Genomic DNA, 19,033 nt, shown 5'->3' with positions numbered 1-19,033 from the left:
CTGGAGACCCATTTTACCGAGGCATTTATTTTTCACGTCAAAGCGTATGGTTTCTCCTCTTGTTTGTGAAATGCCTCAATCGTATCAGCATTGTTGAGGAAACTTAGTCATTCAAAATCCTCTTTTCTACGTTGACAGTGTTTTCATCATACGATGCAATTGTAAGATGCCCATTGCTAATGTCAACTTCCACACCTTTTCTTATTTTAAACCCACTTCTACACTGTTCCATAAAACGGGGGCATCCTGAGCTCAAGAAGTCATCAAATCATCATGGATTCCCTGCAGCTTGCCTCTTTGTCATCACATTTTATACTAGACCGGCACTCGGAAGAGCGCAAACCTTCACCAGACTGAACAGTTTACGTTTTGTATCCCCACTGATAGGGCGGATCTGGATCTGGACCTGAACCAAAATCGAATCGGCTTGTTCTTGTCACCTACCCAACTCGTCCACTAAGTTTTGTCTAAACCGTCCACAATAAAATATTATGCTATATAACGTTTTAGCCCCATCACTCAATGGTGAAGAATCGCCTAAAAATTTATTGGATCCAGATCCGGATCGTCACCAAAATCTAATAATTTCGTCCTTGACACATACCCAACCTCTTCACCAAATTTCCTCTGAATCCATCCACAACTTTTTGATATTTTGGTCACAAACAGACAGACAAACCAACAATAAATATGTCGCTCATAGCATGAATGAATGAATGAATGATCGTATTAAGGCCATTTTCCCCGCTAGAGCGGGGGTTAGCCTTGCGGGCCCCATGACAATCATGGTTCCCTGTTTGAGGCAATGTTTTTATGGCTGGATGCCCTTCCTGACGCCAAGCCTTGGTCATGCTCTTACAATGCGCAGGGATACGGTGTACCTATTCTAAATCGGGGTACAGATTTTGCATGATACTTGCAAAATCCATAAATACGTTATTGGCCTATGATGACCTCAAAAATAATTGGTGGTTGATTCAGTGACCGGGTATGCAAATCCCATTAAAATTTCAACTCAATCAGATGAAAATTGAGGATTTTAGAAATTCATCCTATGTTGACCTTTTGGCCTATGTTGACCTCAAAAATACTTGGTGGTTGAATTTAGTGACCAGATATGCAAATCCTCTTCAAATTTAATAGCTGGGCCAACATTTCAACCTCGTGTCTCAACAACTTTGAGGCAAGTGTGTGTAACTCTCGGTCTCGGCCATCCTGCCTGCCCCTAAGGTAGGATGAATGAGAAAAATAATGACGAGGAGTAGAAGGAGGGGGAAGATGAGTGGATTTCATTTGATCATCCTTGAGATGTCTCTACAACTTGATTGGAGTCCACCTGTGGCCAGTTTAATTGATCTGACATTATTTCGAAAGAAACACCTTTCTATGTAAGGTCCCACAGTTTTGACAGTGCAAGAAGAAGAAGAAGTAAGTTTAGAAACTCTACCATGAAGTCCAAGGAACTGTGCGTAGAACTCCGAGATAGAATTGTGAGGAAGCATAGATCTGGGGAAGGGTATAAAACAATTTCTAGTGTTGAAAGTTCTCAAGAGCACAGTGAGCTTCATCATTTTGAAATGGAAACAATATGGAACTACACAGACTCTTTCAAGAGCTGACTGTCCGCCCAAACTGAGCAACCGGGCAAGAAGGACCTTGGTCAAGGAGGTTACCAAGAAACCAATGACCACTCTGCCTTAACTAAAGAGTTCCTTGCCTGAGATGGGTGAACCTGCCAGAAAGACAACGTTCTCTGCAGCACTTCACAAGTCTACACTTTATGGGGGAATGGCCAGACGGAAGTCACTCCCGAGAAAAAAGCACATGACAGCACACATGGTTTTTGCAAAAAGGGCACATAAAGACTGAGAGAATGAGGCAAAAGATTATGTGGTCTGATGAGATAAAAAATTGAACTCTTTGGCTTGAATGCAAAGCGCTACGTCTGGCAGAAACCAAGCGCAGCTCATCACCCATCTAACACCATCCCTACCGTGAAGCATGGTGGTGGCAGCATCATGCTATGGGGATGCTTTTCAGTGGCAGTGACTGGGAGACTTTCAAGGAAAGAGGGAACAATGAATGGAGCCAAATACAGGCAAATCCTTGAGGAGAACTTGCTTCAGAGTGCAAAAGACCTTCGACTGCAGCAAAGATTTACATTCCAACAGGACAATGACCCCAAGCATACAGCCAAAGCAACAGTGGAATGGCTTCCGGACAAGAATGTTAAAATCCCTGAGTGGCCCAGCCAAAGCCTAGACCTGAATCCCATTGAGAATCTGTGGAAAGACTTGAAGATTGCTGTTCACCAACGCTCCCCAGCCAACTTGATCGAGCTTGAGCACATCTGCAAGGAAGAATGGGAGAAACTCCCTAAATCCAGATGTGCAAAGATGATACAGACATACCCAAGAAGACTCGAAGCTGTAATATTTGCCAAATGTGCTGCTACGAAGTTAATTATTTTGAAAAAAATTCTAAAAAAAAAATTCCACTTTGGCTTCATGAGTTCTTATGTGCAGGTCAGTGACAAAAAAAAAGAAATCTCAATCTAATCCATTTTAAATTCAGGCTGTAACACAACAATGTGAAGACGTCAAGGGGTGTGAATACTTTCTGAAGACACCATATATTCTCTGTTTGATCCCTGAAAAACTATTTATATGTGCGACATTTTAGACAATGAATAAGTCATGACTCATCTATCTATAATTCCAGTAATCTCTGTACGTTTGTACGTTTGTACGTCTGTACGTCTGTACGTTTGTCTGTGACCGCTGTTTCTCGACAACTACCGGTCCGATATACTTGAAACTTGCCAGGTATATTGCTGGGGACCCGAGGATGTGCCTTTTCAAGGTTTGAAATTAATCGGACAAGTACTTACCGAGCTATGGCGATTTAGCCGTTCGCCGTTCGCTTTGCCGTTGCGAATGGACCAAACCATTCATGTAAATAGAGGGGGGGGGGGGGGGGGGTTCTGTGGTCGTTCGCTTTGGCTTTGCGAATGGACCAAACCATTCATGTAAATAGAGGGGGGGGGTTCTGTGGTCGTTCGCTTTGGCTTTGCGAATGGACCAAACCATTCATGTAAATAGAGGGGGGGGGGTTCTGTGGTCGTTGCGAATGGACCAAACCATTCACATCGAATCATCGAATCACATCGAATGGACCAAACCGTTCGCTTTGGACCAAACCATTGCATGTAAATAGAGGGGGGGGGTTCTGTGGTCGTTGCGAATGGACCAAACCATTTCATGTAAATAGAGGGGGGGGGGGATATAATTTTAGATATATATATAGTACGGGCATTGGCAAGGAACGGGCACCCACGTACGGGCAATGCCCTAGTACCTCTAAATTCTGGAACTTGGTGGCAAAATCTCGGTTTGGATCCAGCTCTGTAATCTTGGCCAAAATTTAGTTGTCTCGATTGGCCCAGACCTTCTTTTTTTTTTTTTCATTTGATTTTTAAAATTCGTATCTTGGTCACATTCACCAATGAAAGCTAGCGAAAACTGGTACAGAACCCCCCTCCCCCCCCCCCCCCCCCCTTTCACTTCCACTACACATGAGCAGTCAGTTATTTATATCATGGGTACTTTCATTTTACAAACTAGTTTTCCCACAGAGGTGGAGAATGTGCAAGCATGACATGTGCTAACTGAGCACTGTTCAGTTTACTTGAGCAAATAATGCAATCACTCTTACAAAAACATTCAGGAGAGCGATACAGCTCTCACATATTTCATAAACACATATCTCTGTAGAAGTGGAAATTTTCAGTGATTTCAATCTCGAGCTGAGTGACATGAAAATGTGTTCTCACATTTTTTATTTTGTGAAGCGGTCACGCAAGTCACAAGACAATCTCAACGATGCTAACCATGTGAAACCCCATCAAAGCTTTACATAGGGAGAAAATAACTTGCAGTGTAACCCCCCTGGTGTTAATTTAGCGATCCCGGTCGATCGCTAAATTAACACCAGGGGGGTTGACTCAGCCTGTCATCCTTCCGAGGTCGGCAAATTGAGTACCAGCTTGCTGGGATGAATGATCCCGGTGTGTACCCCGGTTTAGAATAGGTACACCGTATCCCTGCGCATCGTAAGAGGCGACTAACGGTTGGCGCCAGGAAGGGCATCCGGCCATAAAAACATTGCCTCAAACAGGGAACCATGATTGTCATGGGGCCTGCAAGGCTAACCCCTGCTCTAGTGGGGAAAATGGCCTTAAAACGATCATTCATTCATTCATTCAGTGTAACCAGAAATGAAGAGAAGCATGCATCAAAACATTGATGGAACTCCAAAACACGATGGGAAAGTGCACATCAAATCAATTGTTAATTGAATGTGGGGATTACTAAATTCATCGTCTCCTGGAGCATTGGATATTTTTTATTCATTCCAATCATCTGCCTCGGCATCACTGTCTCCGCAAACTCGTATGGGACTTTCTCCTGTACCAGCTTTCAATATTTCCTCGTTAGCGAGCAGACGGCGCATCAAGCTCTGCTTTGACCAAGCTTGCAGGTTTCGGGAAACATTGAACTTAGTCCGCTTTTGAATCGGCTTCATATAATGAAGCATATTTCAGGTTGAATTATGGACGCTGAAGTACATTACTGTGGTTGAGAACCGTGTAGATCGAAGGTGCACGTGCTGGCTAATTGTGGTGTGTGAATTACTCTGTCGTGAGCTGCTACTCATGACGTCACAACTGGCAACTGTATCCATACAGCACGAGCTTTTTTGTCATTTTTGGTGTGCTGTGGTACTGCAATCTGTGTTTAAAAAAAAGAAGAAAAAAAAGGTAAATATATTCGCGTGATGTTAAATTGACGCTTCTCTGTCATAGCGCGAATTGCGTTAAAATTGATTGAAGTGAAAATCTCCACTTTTACAAATATCCGGGTTATTTTCTGAGTTTATAGCCAAACCCGGCTTGTGTCGGACTCAGCTCGGAAGGGCAACTCGCCAAGTTTGAGTTCAGGAAGAGCACTATAAGCTATAACCTCTGAGCAAATTTGATTTTTTTTTCCCCCCCTCCTGATCGATTTCGGCCATGGACTCATCAGTGGGAGAAGTGTTCCGTTTGATGGAAAGTATGTGAACAAGTATCGCATGTTCACAAACGCCAAAAGGAATACATGTACAAAATCTCAAGGCGGTATCGATTGCATTAAAGTTTTGGTCCAACAGGCATTGATTGGTATTGGGAAAACCCTGCTATATTCCAACAATGTAAGCAGAGAGAGGTGGAGTAAACAGAATAGGAATGAAAGTTGAGAGTAGAGTAGGGTTGGCCTAACCGGGTTCCCATCTGAAGAACCGGCTCATGATGTGCGGACCTCCGATACACGTCACTTATTATTGTGTTGATTTGTTTGTTGTCCACTGACGTCCTGGTAATTCATGCAAAAGCATACTGATGTCTACTAAAGTCTCTGTCCTGTATGTGATTGATGTACAATCTCCACAACGAGCCTCAGATCGATGTAAATAAGAGAACCGTTCATGTATAGTGTTTTGGTAGTCGTTTGACACTGAGGTGTAAAGTTTTACTGTAGCTGATCGTTAGCAATAAAACAATTTTCACTATGTTTTCTTTATGCCACTGATCTAACACTTTTCCTTTTTCTCCTCATCCCCATTCCTTTGTCTCACTGTCCATCTTCTCTCACAATCTTACACGTGTCCGCAATGTTCTCTGTACCACTTCTTGTTGATGCTTTATTTTTGTTTTATTTATTTATTTTTGTCATGCTTCATGCCCATTATTCCCACTCGGTCCAGCAACCTAAAAGACCCAGTGGAAAAGGTGAGCAAGCCATCTTATGTTGTCATCTAAAAGGGAAAGATCACCACATCCTTTGTTGCAAGCTCAGGGTCCATCTTTGTCTAATCCCGCAGTTCAGAACAGCTCGATGCACCCAAAAGAGTCTGTGAACGAAGAGGATTTTGAACCATACCTGAGCGGTCATACGAACCAGGTAAGCCCCTGTTTTTCCTCTTCGCTTGACTTGGTCATTGAGTCTGTAGTGAAAGAATGATTTTTTTTTTTAAAGTCATGAATTTTCAACTACTGCAGATATTTGAAGGTTGAGGAATGAGATGGTAGAGTTGCTTATGTACATTCCAACTCTGGATTGCTTTGAAGGTTATTACTTATTAGGAATGTTACTTTGTAACCTTTTGAAAGTAACCTTTGAAGGTTACTTTGAAGGTTATTACACCCTTTGAGTGTGTGGTTGGTCTTCTGGTAGTCTTCAGTGTATCTGCCAAATTGACTATTCACTTGGTGACTATCCTTTGGTGACCACAAAGGATGTGGACCACCCTTTGGGCCAGATTTAGCTGTTTATTGTTTTGGAAAATTGTTCGTCTTGTTTTCTACAATTCTATAACTACCCTTGTGTTTTAGTCATTCTTACAGTGTAGCCCGTAGGGCAAAGCCGTCTAGACCAGTTTGTATGGTTGTATGTACCTATGTATACATGTACCTATGTATGTATGTATGTATGTATGTATGTATGTATGTCCCTCACAAATATACACCAATCGGAGCTGAGGATCTCTTCACATGACAGGGATGATGTCATTACAGCGTACAACAGCCCCCCCTCTGGGCTGCGATGAAGCTGACACCACACACCGCCATTTTGATTCCTTTGCTGTTCAGGCTGAACATGTCGAACCTGCCATATATCACAATCGCCATGCTCTACCGATACGTTTTGCATTCGGTGTGAAACACAAACAAACCGATTGATAAAATGATCATCAAATATCGAAAGCATAGACGTTACGGGTCTTCCACTGACACAGTACGTATAGTCCTTAGGCTTCATGCCTTCATAGTTCATGCCTCACCTTCAGGCCGATTGGGACACATTAGCCCAAGTTTCTTAATACAGTAGTATCGTTTTTGTAATAATAAGAATAATGTTATGTCGGTGGGGTAGAGGAATATCTAGAGCCAGGTAGATCTGTATAGGTAGGTATTCGACTGTCGCGATAGGGAATCTACCTGTAATAAGTTCTGTGTGTAGTCCGGTTTGTCGATTAAGGAGTATACCTGTGAACATACCAGGATGTTCGTGTGCTAGGTAGTTGTAGGGATTAAAGATAACCGCCCGTGTGTGTCACACCTGGTAATCAAACCTTTGTCCCTTATGGCAACGCACACCTGTAAACACTTAGATAGGCCCTTTAGTGCACACAGTAATTAAATTCCCTTCCCTTACAACGACTTTGGAAGAAGCCAGATCGGGGCACCGCCGGGTGGCCGCCGTCAGCTACATCACCAGCTAGGCCTAGCAACATCACGTGACCACGCCACAGGGAACATGTGATTGGAGGGAAGGCGCTGGAAGGTTCGGTGGAAGGCACTGGTTGGTGGCGCGCCAAGGCTGACGTCACCGCCCAGGTTATAAAAGGACACTGCAGGACATTTTCAGCAGCTCTAGCCCTTGCACTCTCTTGCTCTTGCACTGCGTGTCTCTGGCTGTCTTGCGCTGCACGACATTTTAGCAGCTCTAGCTCTATCTCTTGCACGTCCCTCTTTGGTCTCTTGGCGCTGCACGATATCTCTCTGTGCTCGAAGCTCTTATGCTTCTTCTTGGTCTTGAGAAGTCCTGGTGGTCATTGGCTCGCCATCTGCGTGGTGCTTGGAGTGGTGCTCGGTGCTTGTGCTTGGAGCGGTGCTCGGTGCTTCTGGAGCTTGGGTTGGTGCTGAACAGGAGCGAAGGACCTCGTGGTGAGCAGCGGAGCGAGTCGCTTCGGGGCGTTGGCTCGGGCCTAGCGAAGTGTGCGAGGCGGACGGAGGGTTTCTCCATGCTGAAGCTTGGAGCTAGACGAGGCCGCATTGAACGACGGACAGTTAAGACGCACCACATTTTACACATACACGACGGACAGTTATTTTCGTAATCCATTCCTGTGTGGCGTATTTGAAGTGAGGTGTGTGGGATCCCAACTTAGGACTATTTATTCATCGTCGCGTTTCATTGTCTCGGGTTCCGTGAATAAATCTCTATTTTTGTACATTCTGATTCGGTGTTCGAGTACATTAATTTCCCTGCAGGATTGAAGCTGCCGTCGGTTCGCGGAAGGTAAGCACTTTTGCCGCAGCTTCCACTTCCCTTCTTCTTCCCACACTACATAAGTAAAATCCGTGTTTGATAGTCGCCTCCAGTAGATCCGTTTGGTCCATCCGCGGTCCCTGGTGTTAACTGGAGGGATTCGCGTGACAATAATATAGTAAATACAATCGAAACACTGCAATCCCTTTGTCGTAACTGCAAAGTGACTGGATTGAAGCAGTGTATGGTTGGTTCATTGTTGACTCGAAACATATATAATAAACCATATGGCGTCTTAATGCAACTCTTGACTTCCATGATGACAGACAGTTTAGAGACTTGGAGTACATTATTTGCTAACTAAACTGGTATCTATCTCCACCCAGGTCATACTATCCTCTTCAACTAAAGTATCAAACAAGCCCGGCTACACCACTCTTAGACTTTGGGTCTTGTTTGTATATTCCTTACAAAATAACTAGTGTCACTTACCTGAGAGGTATGTCAGAAATGTTAAGTGCGGAATATAAAGTAAAACTCCTATTGCTAACCATTATCCTTAGGTTGGTACCAGGTAGATACTCATCTTGTTCATTCTTTGGGGGTGGGAAGGGTGGAAGAGAGGGCACAGTCCTTTCGGTCCTTTTACTCTTTTATAAGATAAGACCCTTTTGACATTTCACATGCTTAAGACCGTTTAGACCCCCATGGCAATGAACCCTTTGGATATGTAGATTCCATAGTCCCTTAAGACCAATCAAACCCTTAAGACCCCTTTAGACACCCTTCAACACTCAAAACCCATGCTGCAGAGCAGCTTAAACCCCTTGCCCCATTAAATATTTGGACCCTTCAAATACCTTGGACCTTTTTGAGACCCTTTAGACATTTACATCCTTCAGATCCCTTCAGACCCTTTCTGACACCATTGACCTTTTTTATGTTGAAGGCTCCAGTCACGGACCATATAGTCCTCATCGAGGTCAGGCATTAAAAAAGGAGCTTCATTGATAGAAAAGTGAAGAAAGAGAGAATAATCTAAGTTTTAAGACCCCTTATTACCCTTTAAACCCTTATGGACCATTTCGACCGTTTGAAAGCTTTTTTTAGTCCTTTTATGACCTTTTCAACACTTTATACCCTTACACCCTTTTGACGTCTTTTCAATCCTTTAGCGTCTGCCCCATTTGGGACTATTCATTACTCTTAACACCATAACATTAATGAATTTGTTGTTAAGAAAAAAATATTTGGTGAAGCAGTGAGGTCACCATTAACCTTGATAATTATTTGATGGGTTTCCAATATGAGAAAAAGGGAAATATATTTCAGATGGAGAACACTTCCTTGGCTTATGCTAATGGTTTAATCATTTACTTCCATGCTATGGTGTGGGACATTTTGATGCTCCTTTTATGTCCATTTCAAAAACAAAATGTGTATGGGTCATTTTCAGAATAAGGCTGGGTAAAAAAAAAATCCTGTTTATCATCACTTTTTTTCAAAAAAGTGGGTAGGGTGGGAGGGTTTTTTTTTTGGTTTTTTTTTCAGAGTGAATTTTTTATGGATATTCAACGCACAGTTTTTTTCTTAAATATACCTGATCGGACATACATGATGAATCATGTTATGATTTCTAAACTAGTAAACCTTCGTATGTACGCACTGATACGATTCAAATAAAGAAAATAAAGAAACCTATGTCACATTGAGTTCTGTTTACTTTTAACATTTGCTTATACATATAAAAATGGTAGACCAAAACTTCGGCTTTTAAGAATAATGTCCGGTTGCCATACATGTATCTATCAGCAGCTATTGCCATAGCATTCATACATATTTGACTAGAATTCCTCGCCACGAAATATCACTTCATGGTACCGGTACATGCATATTGAGCAGTTTGGCAGACATGGAAGAGGACATAAACCACATCAAAAGAATGTCTGATTCGCATTTATACATCTATCTATCAGCAGCTACTACTATTATAGCACTCATAGATGTATCTATCTATCAACAGCTACTGCTATTATAGCACTCATAGATGTATCTATCTATCAGCAGCTACTGCTATTATAGCACTCATAGATGTATCTATCTATCAGCAGCTACTGCTATTATAGCACTCATAGATGTATCTATACATCAGCAGCTACTGCTATTATAGCACTCATAGATGTATCTATCTATCAACAGCTACTGCTATTATAGCACTCATAGATGTATCTATCTATCAGCAGCTACTGCTATTATAGCACTCATAGATGTATCTATATATCAGCAGCTACTGCTATTATAGCACTCATAGATGTATCTATCTATCAGCAGCTACTGCTATTATAGCACTCAGATGTATCTATCAATCAGCAGCTACTGCTATTATAGCACTCGTAGATGTATCTATACATCAGCAGCTACTGCTATTATAGCACTCATAGATGTATCTATCTATCAGCAGCTACTGCTATTATAGCACTCATAGATGTATCTATCTATCAGCAGCTACTGCTATTATAGCACTCATAGATGTATCTATCTATCAGCAGCTACTGCTATTATAGCACTCATAGATGTATCTATACATCAGCAGCTACTGCTATTATAGCACTCATAGATGTATCTATCTATCAGCAGCTACTGCTATTATAGCACTCATAGATGTATCTATACATCAACAGCTACTGCTATTATAGCACTCATAGATGTGTATCTATACATCAGCAGCTACTGCTATTATAGCACTCATAGATGTATCTATCTATCAGCAGCTACTGCTATTATAGCACTCATAGATGTATCTATACATCAGCAGCTACTGCTATTATAGCACTCATAGATGTATCTATACATCAGCAGCTACTGCTATTATAGCACTCATAGATGTATCTATCTATCAACAGCTACTGCTATTATAGCACTCATAGATGTATCTATACATCAGCAGCTACTGCTATTATAGCACTCATAGATGTATCTATACATCAGCAGCTACTGCTATTATAGCACTCAGATGTATCTATAAATCAGCAGCTACTGCTATTATAGCACTCATAGATGTATCTATACATCAGCAGCTACTGCTATTATAGCACTCAGATGTATCTATCAATCAGCAGCTACTGCTATTATAGCACTCATAGATGTATCTATCAATCAGCAGCTACTGCTATTATAGCACTCAGATGTATCTATCAATCAGCAGCTACTGCTATTATAGCACTCAGATGTATCTATCAATCAGCAGCTACTGCTATTATAGCACTCAGATGTATCTATCAATCAGCAGCTACTGCTATTATAGCACTCAGATGTATCTATCAATCAGCAGCTACTGCTATTATAGCACTCAGATGTATCTATCAATCAGCAGCTACTGCTATTATAGCACTCATAGATGTATCTATACATCAGCAGCTACTGCTATTATAGCACTCATAGATGTATCTATACATCAGCAGCTACTGCTATTATAGCACTCAGATGTATCTATCAATCAGCAGCTACTGCTATTACAGCACTCATAGATGTATCTATACATCAGCAGCTACTGCTATTACAGCACTCATAGATGTATCTATACATCAGCAGCTACTGCTATTATAGCACTCAGATGTATCTATCAATCAGCAGCTACTGCTATTACAGCACTCATAGATGTATCTATCAATCAGCAGCTACTGCTATTATAGCACTCATAGATGTATCTATACATCAGCAGCTACTGCTATTATAGCACTCATAGATGTATCTATACATCAGCAGCTACTGCTATTATAGCACTCATAGATGTATCTATACATCAGCAGCTACTGCTATTATAGCACTCAGATGTATCTATCAATCAGCAGCTACTGCTATTATAGCACTCGTAGATGTATCTATACATCAGCAGCTACTGCTATTATAGCACTCATAGATGTATCTATCTATCAGCAGCTACTGCTATTATAGCACTCATAGATGTATCTATCTATCAGCAGCTACTGCTATTATAGCACTCAGATGTATCTATCAATCAGCAGCTACTGCTATTATAGCACTCGTAGATGTATCTATACATCAGCAGCTACTGCTATTATAGCACTCATAGATGTATCTATCTATCAGCAGCTACTGCTATTATAGCACTCAGATGTATCTATCAATCAGCAGCTACTGCTATTATAGCACTCATAGATGTATCTATCAATCAGCAGCTACTGCTATTATAGCACTCATAGATGTATTTATCTATCAGCAGCTACTGCTATTATAGCACTCAGATGTATCTATCAATCAGCAGCTACTGCTATTATAGCACTCATAGATGTATCTATCAATCAGCAGCTACTGCTATTATAGCACTCATAGATGTATCTATACATTAGCAGCTACTGCTATTATAGCACTCATAGATGTATCTATCTATCAGCAGCTACTGCTATTATAGCACTCAGATGTATCTATCAATCAGCAGCTACTGCTATTATAGCACTCATAGATGTATCTATCAATCAGCAGCTACTGCTATTATAGCACTCAGATGTATCTATCAATCAGCAGCTACTGCTATTATAGCACTCATAGATGTATCTATCAATCAGCAGCTACTGCTATTATAGCACTCAGATGTATCTATCAATCAGCAGCTACTGCTATTATAGCACTCATAGATGTATCTATCAATCAGCAGCTACTGCTATTATAGCACTCAGATGTATCTATCAATCAGCAGCTACTGCTATTATAGCACTCAGATGTATCTATCAATCAGCAGCTACTGCTATTATAGCACTCATAGATGTATCTATCAATCAGCAGCTACTGCTATTATAGCACTCAGATGTATCTATCAATCAGCAGCTACTGCTATTATAGCACTCAGATGTATCTATCAATCAGCAGCTACTGCTATTATAGCACTCATAGATGTATCTATCAATCAGCAGCTACTGCTATTATAGCACTCAGATGTATCTATCAATCAGCAGCTACTGCTATTATAGCACTCAGATGTATCTATCAATCAGCAGCTACTGCTATTATAGCACTCATAGATGTATCTATCAATCAGCAGCTACTGCTATTATAGCACTCGTAGATGTATCTATCAATCAGCAGCTACTGCTATTATAGCACTCATAGATGTATCTATCAATCAGCAGCTACTGCTATTATAGCACTCAGATGTATCTATCAATCAGCAGCTACTGCTATTATAGCACTCATAGATGTATCTATCAATCAGCAGCTACTGCTATTATAGCACTCATAGATGTATCTATCAATCAGCAGCTACTGCTATTATAGCACTCAGATGTATCTATCAATCAGCAGCTACTGCTATTATAGCACTCGTAGATGTATCTATACATCAGCAGCTACTGCTATTATAGCACTCATAGATGTATCTATCTATCAGCAGCTACTGCTATTATAGCACTCATAGATGTATCTATCTATCAGCAGCTACTGCTATTATAGCACTCAGATGTATCTATCAATCAGCAGCTACTGCTATTATAGCACTCGTAGATGTATCTATACATCAGCAGCTACTGCTATTATAGCACTCATAGATGTATCTATCTATCAGCAGCTACTGCTATTATAGCACTCAGATGTATCTATCAATCAGCAGCTACTGCTATTATAGCACTCATAGATGTATCTATCAATCAGCAGCTACTGCTATTATAGCACTCATAGATGTATTTATCTATCAGCAGCTACTGCTATTATAGCACTCAGATGTATCTATCAATCAGCAGCTACTGCTATTATAGCACTCATAGATGTATCTATCAATCAGCAGCTACTGCTATTATAGCACTCATAGATGTATCTATACATTAGCAGCTACTGCTATTATAGCACTCATAGATGTATCTATCTATCAGCAGCTACTGCTATTATAGCACTCAGATGTATCTATCAATCAGCAGCTACTGCTATTATAGCACTCATAGATGTATCTATCAATCAGCAGCTACTGCTATTATAGCACTCAGATGTATCTATCAATCAGCAGCTACTGCTATTATAGCACTCATAGATGTATCTATCAATCAGCAGCTACTGCTATTATAGCACTCAGATGTATCTATCAATCAGCAGCTACTGCTATTATAGCACTCATAGATGTATCTATCAATCAGCAGCTACTGCTATTATAGCACTCAGATGTATCTATCAATCAGCAGCTACTGCTATTATAGCACTCATAGATGTATCTATCAATCAGCAGCTACTGCTATTATAGCACTCAGATGTATCTATCAATCAGCAGCTACTGCTATTATAGCACTCAGATGTATCTATCAATCAGCAGCTACTGCTATTATAGCACTCATAGATGTATCTATCAATCAGCAGCTACTGCTATTATAGCACTCAGATGTATCTATCAATCAGCAGCTACTGCTATTATAGCACTCAGATGTATCTATCAATCAGCAGCTACTGCTATTATAGCACTCATAGATGTATCTATCAATCAGCAGCTACTGCTATTATAGCACTCAGATGTATCTATCAATCAGCAGCTACTGCTATTATAGCACTCAGATGTATCTATCAATCAGCAGCTACTGCTATTATAGCACTCATAGATGTATCTATCAATCAGCAGCTACTGCTATTATAGCACTCATAGATGTATCTATCTATCAGCAGCTACTGCTATTATAGCACTCAGATGTATCTATCAATCAGCAGCTACTGCTATTATAGCACTCATAGATGTATCTATCTATCAGCAGCTACTGCTATTATAGCACTCAGATGTATCTATCAATCAGCAGCTACTGCTATTATAGCACTCGTAGATGTATCTATCAATCAGCAGCTACTGCTATTTATAGCACTCAGATGTATCTATCAATCAGCAGCTACTGCTATTATAGCACTCATAGATGTATCTATCAATCAGCAGCTACTGCTATTTATTATAGCACTCATAGATGTATCTATCAATCAGCAGCTACTGCTATTATAGCACTCATAGATGTATCTATATATCAGCAGCTACTGCTATTATAGCACTCATAGATGTATCTATACATCAGCAGCTACTGCTATTATAGCACTCATAGATGTTGAGTAAAGTTTAACACCAAGAGAATGTTGGTTGCCGTTTATTCATGTATCTATCATCACCTGCTACTACATGTAGTGCAGCGCGCGTTTAATTTTTGACTAGGAATTCTCAGCAATAATTATCACGTGAGGCCCTCCCGTTTGCCGATGATATTTGGCTTCTCCTTCAGAATACCAACTACTTCTTGGACTTCCGAGTGGGCCTCTTCTCGGCAGTGCGACCCTTACTGCAGGTACTGCATATAGGATATGACTCATCTGTGGTACCTCAGCTCCTCAACACAGCCACAGAAATAGCACACATCTTCAGAGCCAGCCGTGTAGTATGGCTTCTCTGTCGCGTCGTTGCATGTGAGATTGGCTTTGGCGAAAACATTATTGAAGACGTTTGTCTCATTGGTCTCCTGCAGATCGGCGAAGTTCGAGCACATGCAACTCAGACAGTACGCGAGCACATACAAAATTCGAACCTGTTCCACTGAACGGGAACGGATTTTACTGACTTCGCGAGTAAAAAAAAAAAAAATTTTTTTAGGGGCGGACGACTTTTATAGGGTTGGGCGGCGATGATAAACAGGAAAAAATTTTTGCCCATCCTAAAGGCAAGCTCACAGTAAAGACATGGTTGACCATATAAGCAACACTTTTACATGTAAATAGTTTTATTTTACCTGCTTACTAGATGCAGCATATTTTGTAGTTTTGGGCAAAAAGCCTTTTGTCTTTGAGTTAAATATAAAAGAGTAGTGGAGCCTATCGGTCACTTCGCTGACAGACCAATTAGTCGGCCTGTTGGCCAAAATAAATGTACCCATGCGAAAAGTGTTTTAACGTCCATGTTACCCAGGTAGAAAAGGGAATTGTAATACCGTCTGCCACCACCAACGAGTGGCGCTGCACGGTACACATTTACATAGAGATCCGCCTCCCCTCCCCCCTACACACACCCAAGTGAGGCTGCGACCACTTTGCCTTCGTTACCTGTTACCTCGCACCCACCCCGCCCCCCCCCCCTCCCCCTCCCCGCACACCCAGAGTTTGGAGTTTGTAACTTAAGAGATATGGCCGTGCATAGAGAAAGATTTTTTTGCCTGTTATAGGCATAGATGTTTGAACTCAAATCTAAGAAATGTCTTTCCATTACCATGTCACATGTAGAGGTGCCCCTGGTGGTCATTTGATTTGTGTGATGATGACAAATGTAAACAGTAGAATAACTCGTTCTCTTGTATCTCTCTACTTCAGTTTCCTGAATCAGAAATCAGGAATGATATCCTTTTGCTCAATAATTAGTGAGAATGGAAATTCTCCATGTCATAAGACCGCTGTTTTTATCGTTACCTGTGTCACGAAATTCATCGTGGTTGGTTATCAATTCCACCACAGATGTTGCCATCATTATTACAACTAGAAGGGCACTCGGTAGAGCGTATACCTCTGCCAGGCTCAACATTTTATGTTTTGTATCCCACTGATGGGCCGGATCTGGATCCGGACCTGAACCAAAGTCTAATCGGCTTGTTCTTGCCACCTACCCAATTCATCCAGCAAGTTTCGTCTGAATCCGTCCATAACATTTTGAAATATCGTGCTATATATTGATTTTGAAATATCGTGCTATATATTGATTTTGAAATATCGTGCTATATATTGTTTTGGCCCTATCACTCAATGGTGAAGAATCACTTAAAAAAATTATCGGTTCCAGATCTGGATCTTCACCAAGATCTAATCGTCTCATCCTTGTCACACACACAACCTGCAAATTTCGTCCAAATCCATGCACAATTTTGAGATATCTTGTTCACAAATAGACAGACAGGGGTGAAAACATAGCCTCCATCTACCTTCGGTGGCGGAGGTAATAAAGACCCGTATGCTCGGAATCCATTTTGGTTTGTCAAGGTCGAACGTCTTTTGACGTGTTGCTGAATCAGCCAGATTAGTTGTGGAATTTCTTTTGTCTCACAAATTGTCAGTCTTTACTGTGGCCAAATTTACTGCTGTGAGTTATTGGTGTACTTAATTATACCACTTCCTGTGAGGAACTGAACCCAAAGCTATTATTCGAGCCGAATTTGTGATCTGAAATTCGGAGAATTGGAATCACTAAGTGCTCGTATGTCTTTCCCATTGCCCTTTTGTGTCTTTACCCCTACTCAATGTTGGTAACGGTAAATACATATTGGTCATGGTAAAGACGGTTCGACGTAGTTTGATGTAAAAATTATTGTCGTTTAAGTAAATTTAGTGGTTTAAGTTCCCTCATGCATTCGCGATGCTGGGTCATTGTTTGAGGTGTCGCTCGATCCTTCATGGAGCTAGAGGTGGGCTATGGATATCAATAGTCGGCCAGCAGCGGAAAAGAAGGAAATGATTACCATGAACAAGGAGAGAAGGACCAAGCGATGCATGACCGATACCATGATCAATTTACACCAGCGCTTTATTCGTCAACAACCCGAATTAAAAGTGTCCGACATGACGTTTGCCAGACAAAGACCGTTCTTCGTCGTTCCACCATCAGTTGAACAGAGAGACTCGACTGCATGTGGATTGTGCACCAACGTCCAATACAAAACAAACAAGCTGCATCAAATCGGTGCTTTGAAGAAGAGTATGTAAATTCATATAAAAAAAATCCCCCATCAGTCCACAGCTATTAGTTCCTTCAAACAAAATATGACGCAAGAAGAACAAGTAGATTTTAGTGAGAACTATGAGTGCAAGTTAGCGACTGAAATAATGTCGATGCACTTCAGTGGAAGTGAGTGACAAATAAAGTCTACACACGTGCCAGGCCACTGTGAACGACCCAGAAATTTCCCCAAATTCATCCTCAAGAAAGTTGATTTTGAGGGGCACCCTCCATTCACATTATCCGATGTACAAAAGAAATGGGTCGAAGAAGCAATGGAGAATCTCCAAACAAAATCCCAGGCTTAGAATTCGGGGATACTTTGTGTCTGTGAGTTGTTTTTTTTATGCCCCAGTTGACTGTGCCTCCTTGACCCAGGCTTTCAAAAGGTTGTGGAGGATTATGACAAAACTTGGTGGACGAGTTGGTTAGGCGACAAGAACAAGTCGATTAGATTTTGGTTCAGGTCCGAATCCAGATCTGGCCTATCAGTGGGATACAAAACGTAAACTGTTCAGCCTGGCGGAGGTATGCTCTTTATGTAGTTTTTAATGAATTCATTCCTGTTTAATGGAAATTTTGATAGTTGTTTTAAGATGTTGGTAGCATCTTCTTTGAATCTTTTGAAAAAGCCAAATTATTTGAATCGACCTCACTGGTTAAAATAAGGAGGGAAAAATATTTAGTACCAACAGCTTCCCATTCCTTTGGCAAGACGGGTAAACACGAGTGGGCCGTCCAACTTGCGTTTTGCATTAACGGCGTCTATGCCTCTTGCTTCCGTTATCGGACCTGGTCATTGAGGAACGGACAACAATATGAGCATCACGAGTAGAAATGCGCTGACGTTAAACAAGTGTATGACTGGAGTTTTTGTTTAAACAAAAAAAAAAGAGAAGCATTTATGGTGTAAAGTTTTTTTTTTTATCGTGAAATTGCTGAATACGAGTGGCTAAGTTTGCTAAAAGATGAGCGTGAAACAAAGCCAAGGTAACGAACCATTAACGCTTCGTGATCACACCATGTGTAAAATTGACTTCCTTTAAATGGTCATTGTCCTCGTTTATTTCTACAGCGTCTAATTTAGTTTTCATTTTCCTCCTTCGTCCTGTCTGCTCAGCTCTGTATTGTATGTGTGTGTATATATATACTGTATATATATATATTGCTTTAACGATGCGCTGCTGTAAGTGTTTCCTCTGCGTTTTCAGTGAGTTAATGACTA

At 41.0% G+C, this 19,033-nt stretch overlaps 1 protein-coding gene across 3 annotated transcripts in view; it reads left to right on the top strand.

The window, feature by feature from the left end:
- The window catches only part of LOC137438837 (YTH domain-containing family protein 3), a 37,364-nt gene that overhangs the window by 4,765 nt on the left and 13,566 nt on the right, over positions 1 to 19,033 (top strand). For 2 of the 3 annotated variants that reach the window (XM_068134234.2, XM_068134236.2), the window contains 2 exons: positions 5,803 to 5,827; positions 5,920 to 5,999. In XM_068134234.2, coding sequence (XP_067990335.1) covers positions 5,803 to 5,827; positions 5,920 to 5,999 — 105 coding nt within the window. The remainder of the gene's footprint in view (positions 1 to 5,802; positions 5,828 to 5,919; positions 6,000 to 19,033) is intronic. The other variant, XM_068134235.2, reaches the window with a different exon arrangement.

The sequence above is a fragment of the Myxine glutinosa genome, chromosome 13, assembly GCF_964187855.1.
Source record: "Myxine glutinosa chromosome 13, kmMyxGlut1.1, whole genome shotgun sequence".
In the NCBI taxonomy this organism is placed as follows: Eukaryota; Metazoa; Chordata; class Myxini; order Myxiniformes; family Myxinidae; genus Myxine; species Myxine glutinosa.
Note: the sequence above shows the minus strand (reverse complement) of the source record. Positions and strands in the feature narration are given on the sequence as shown.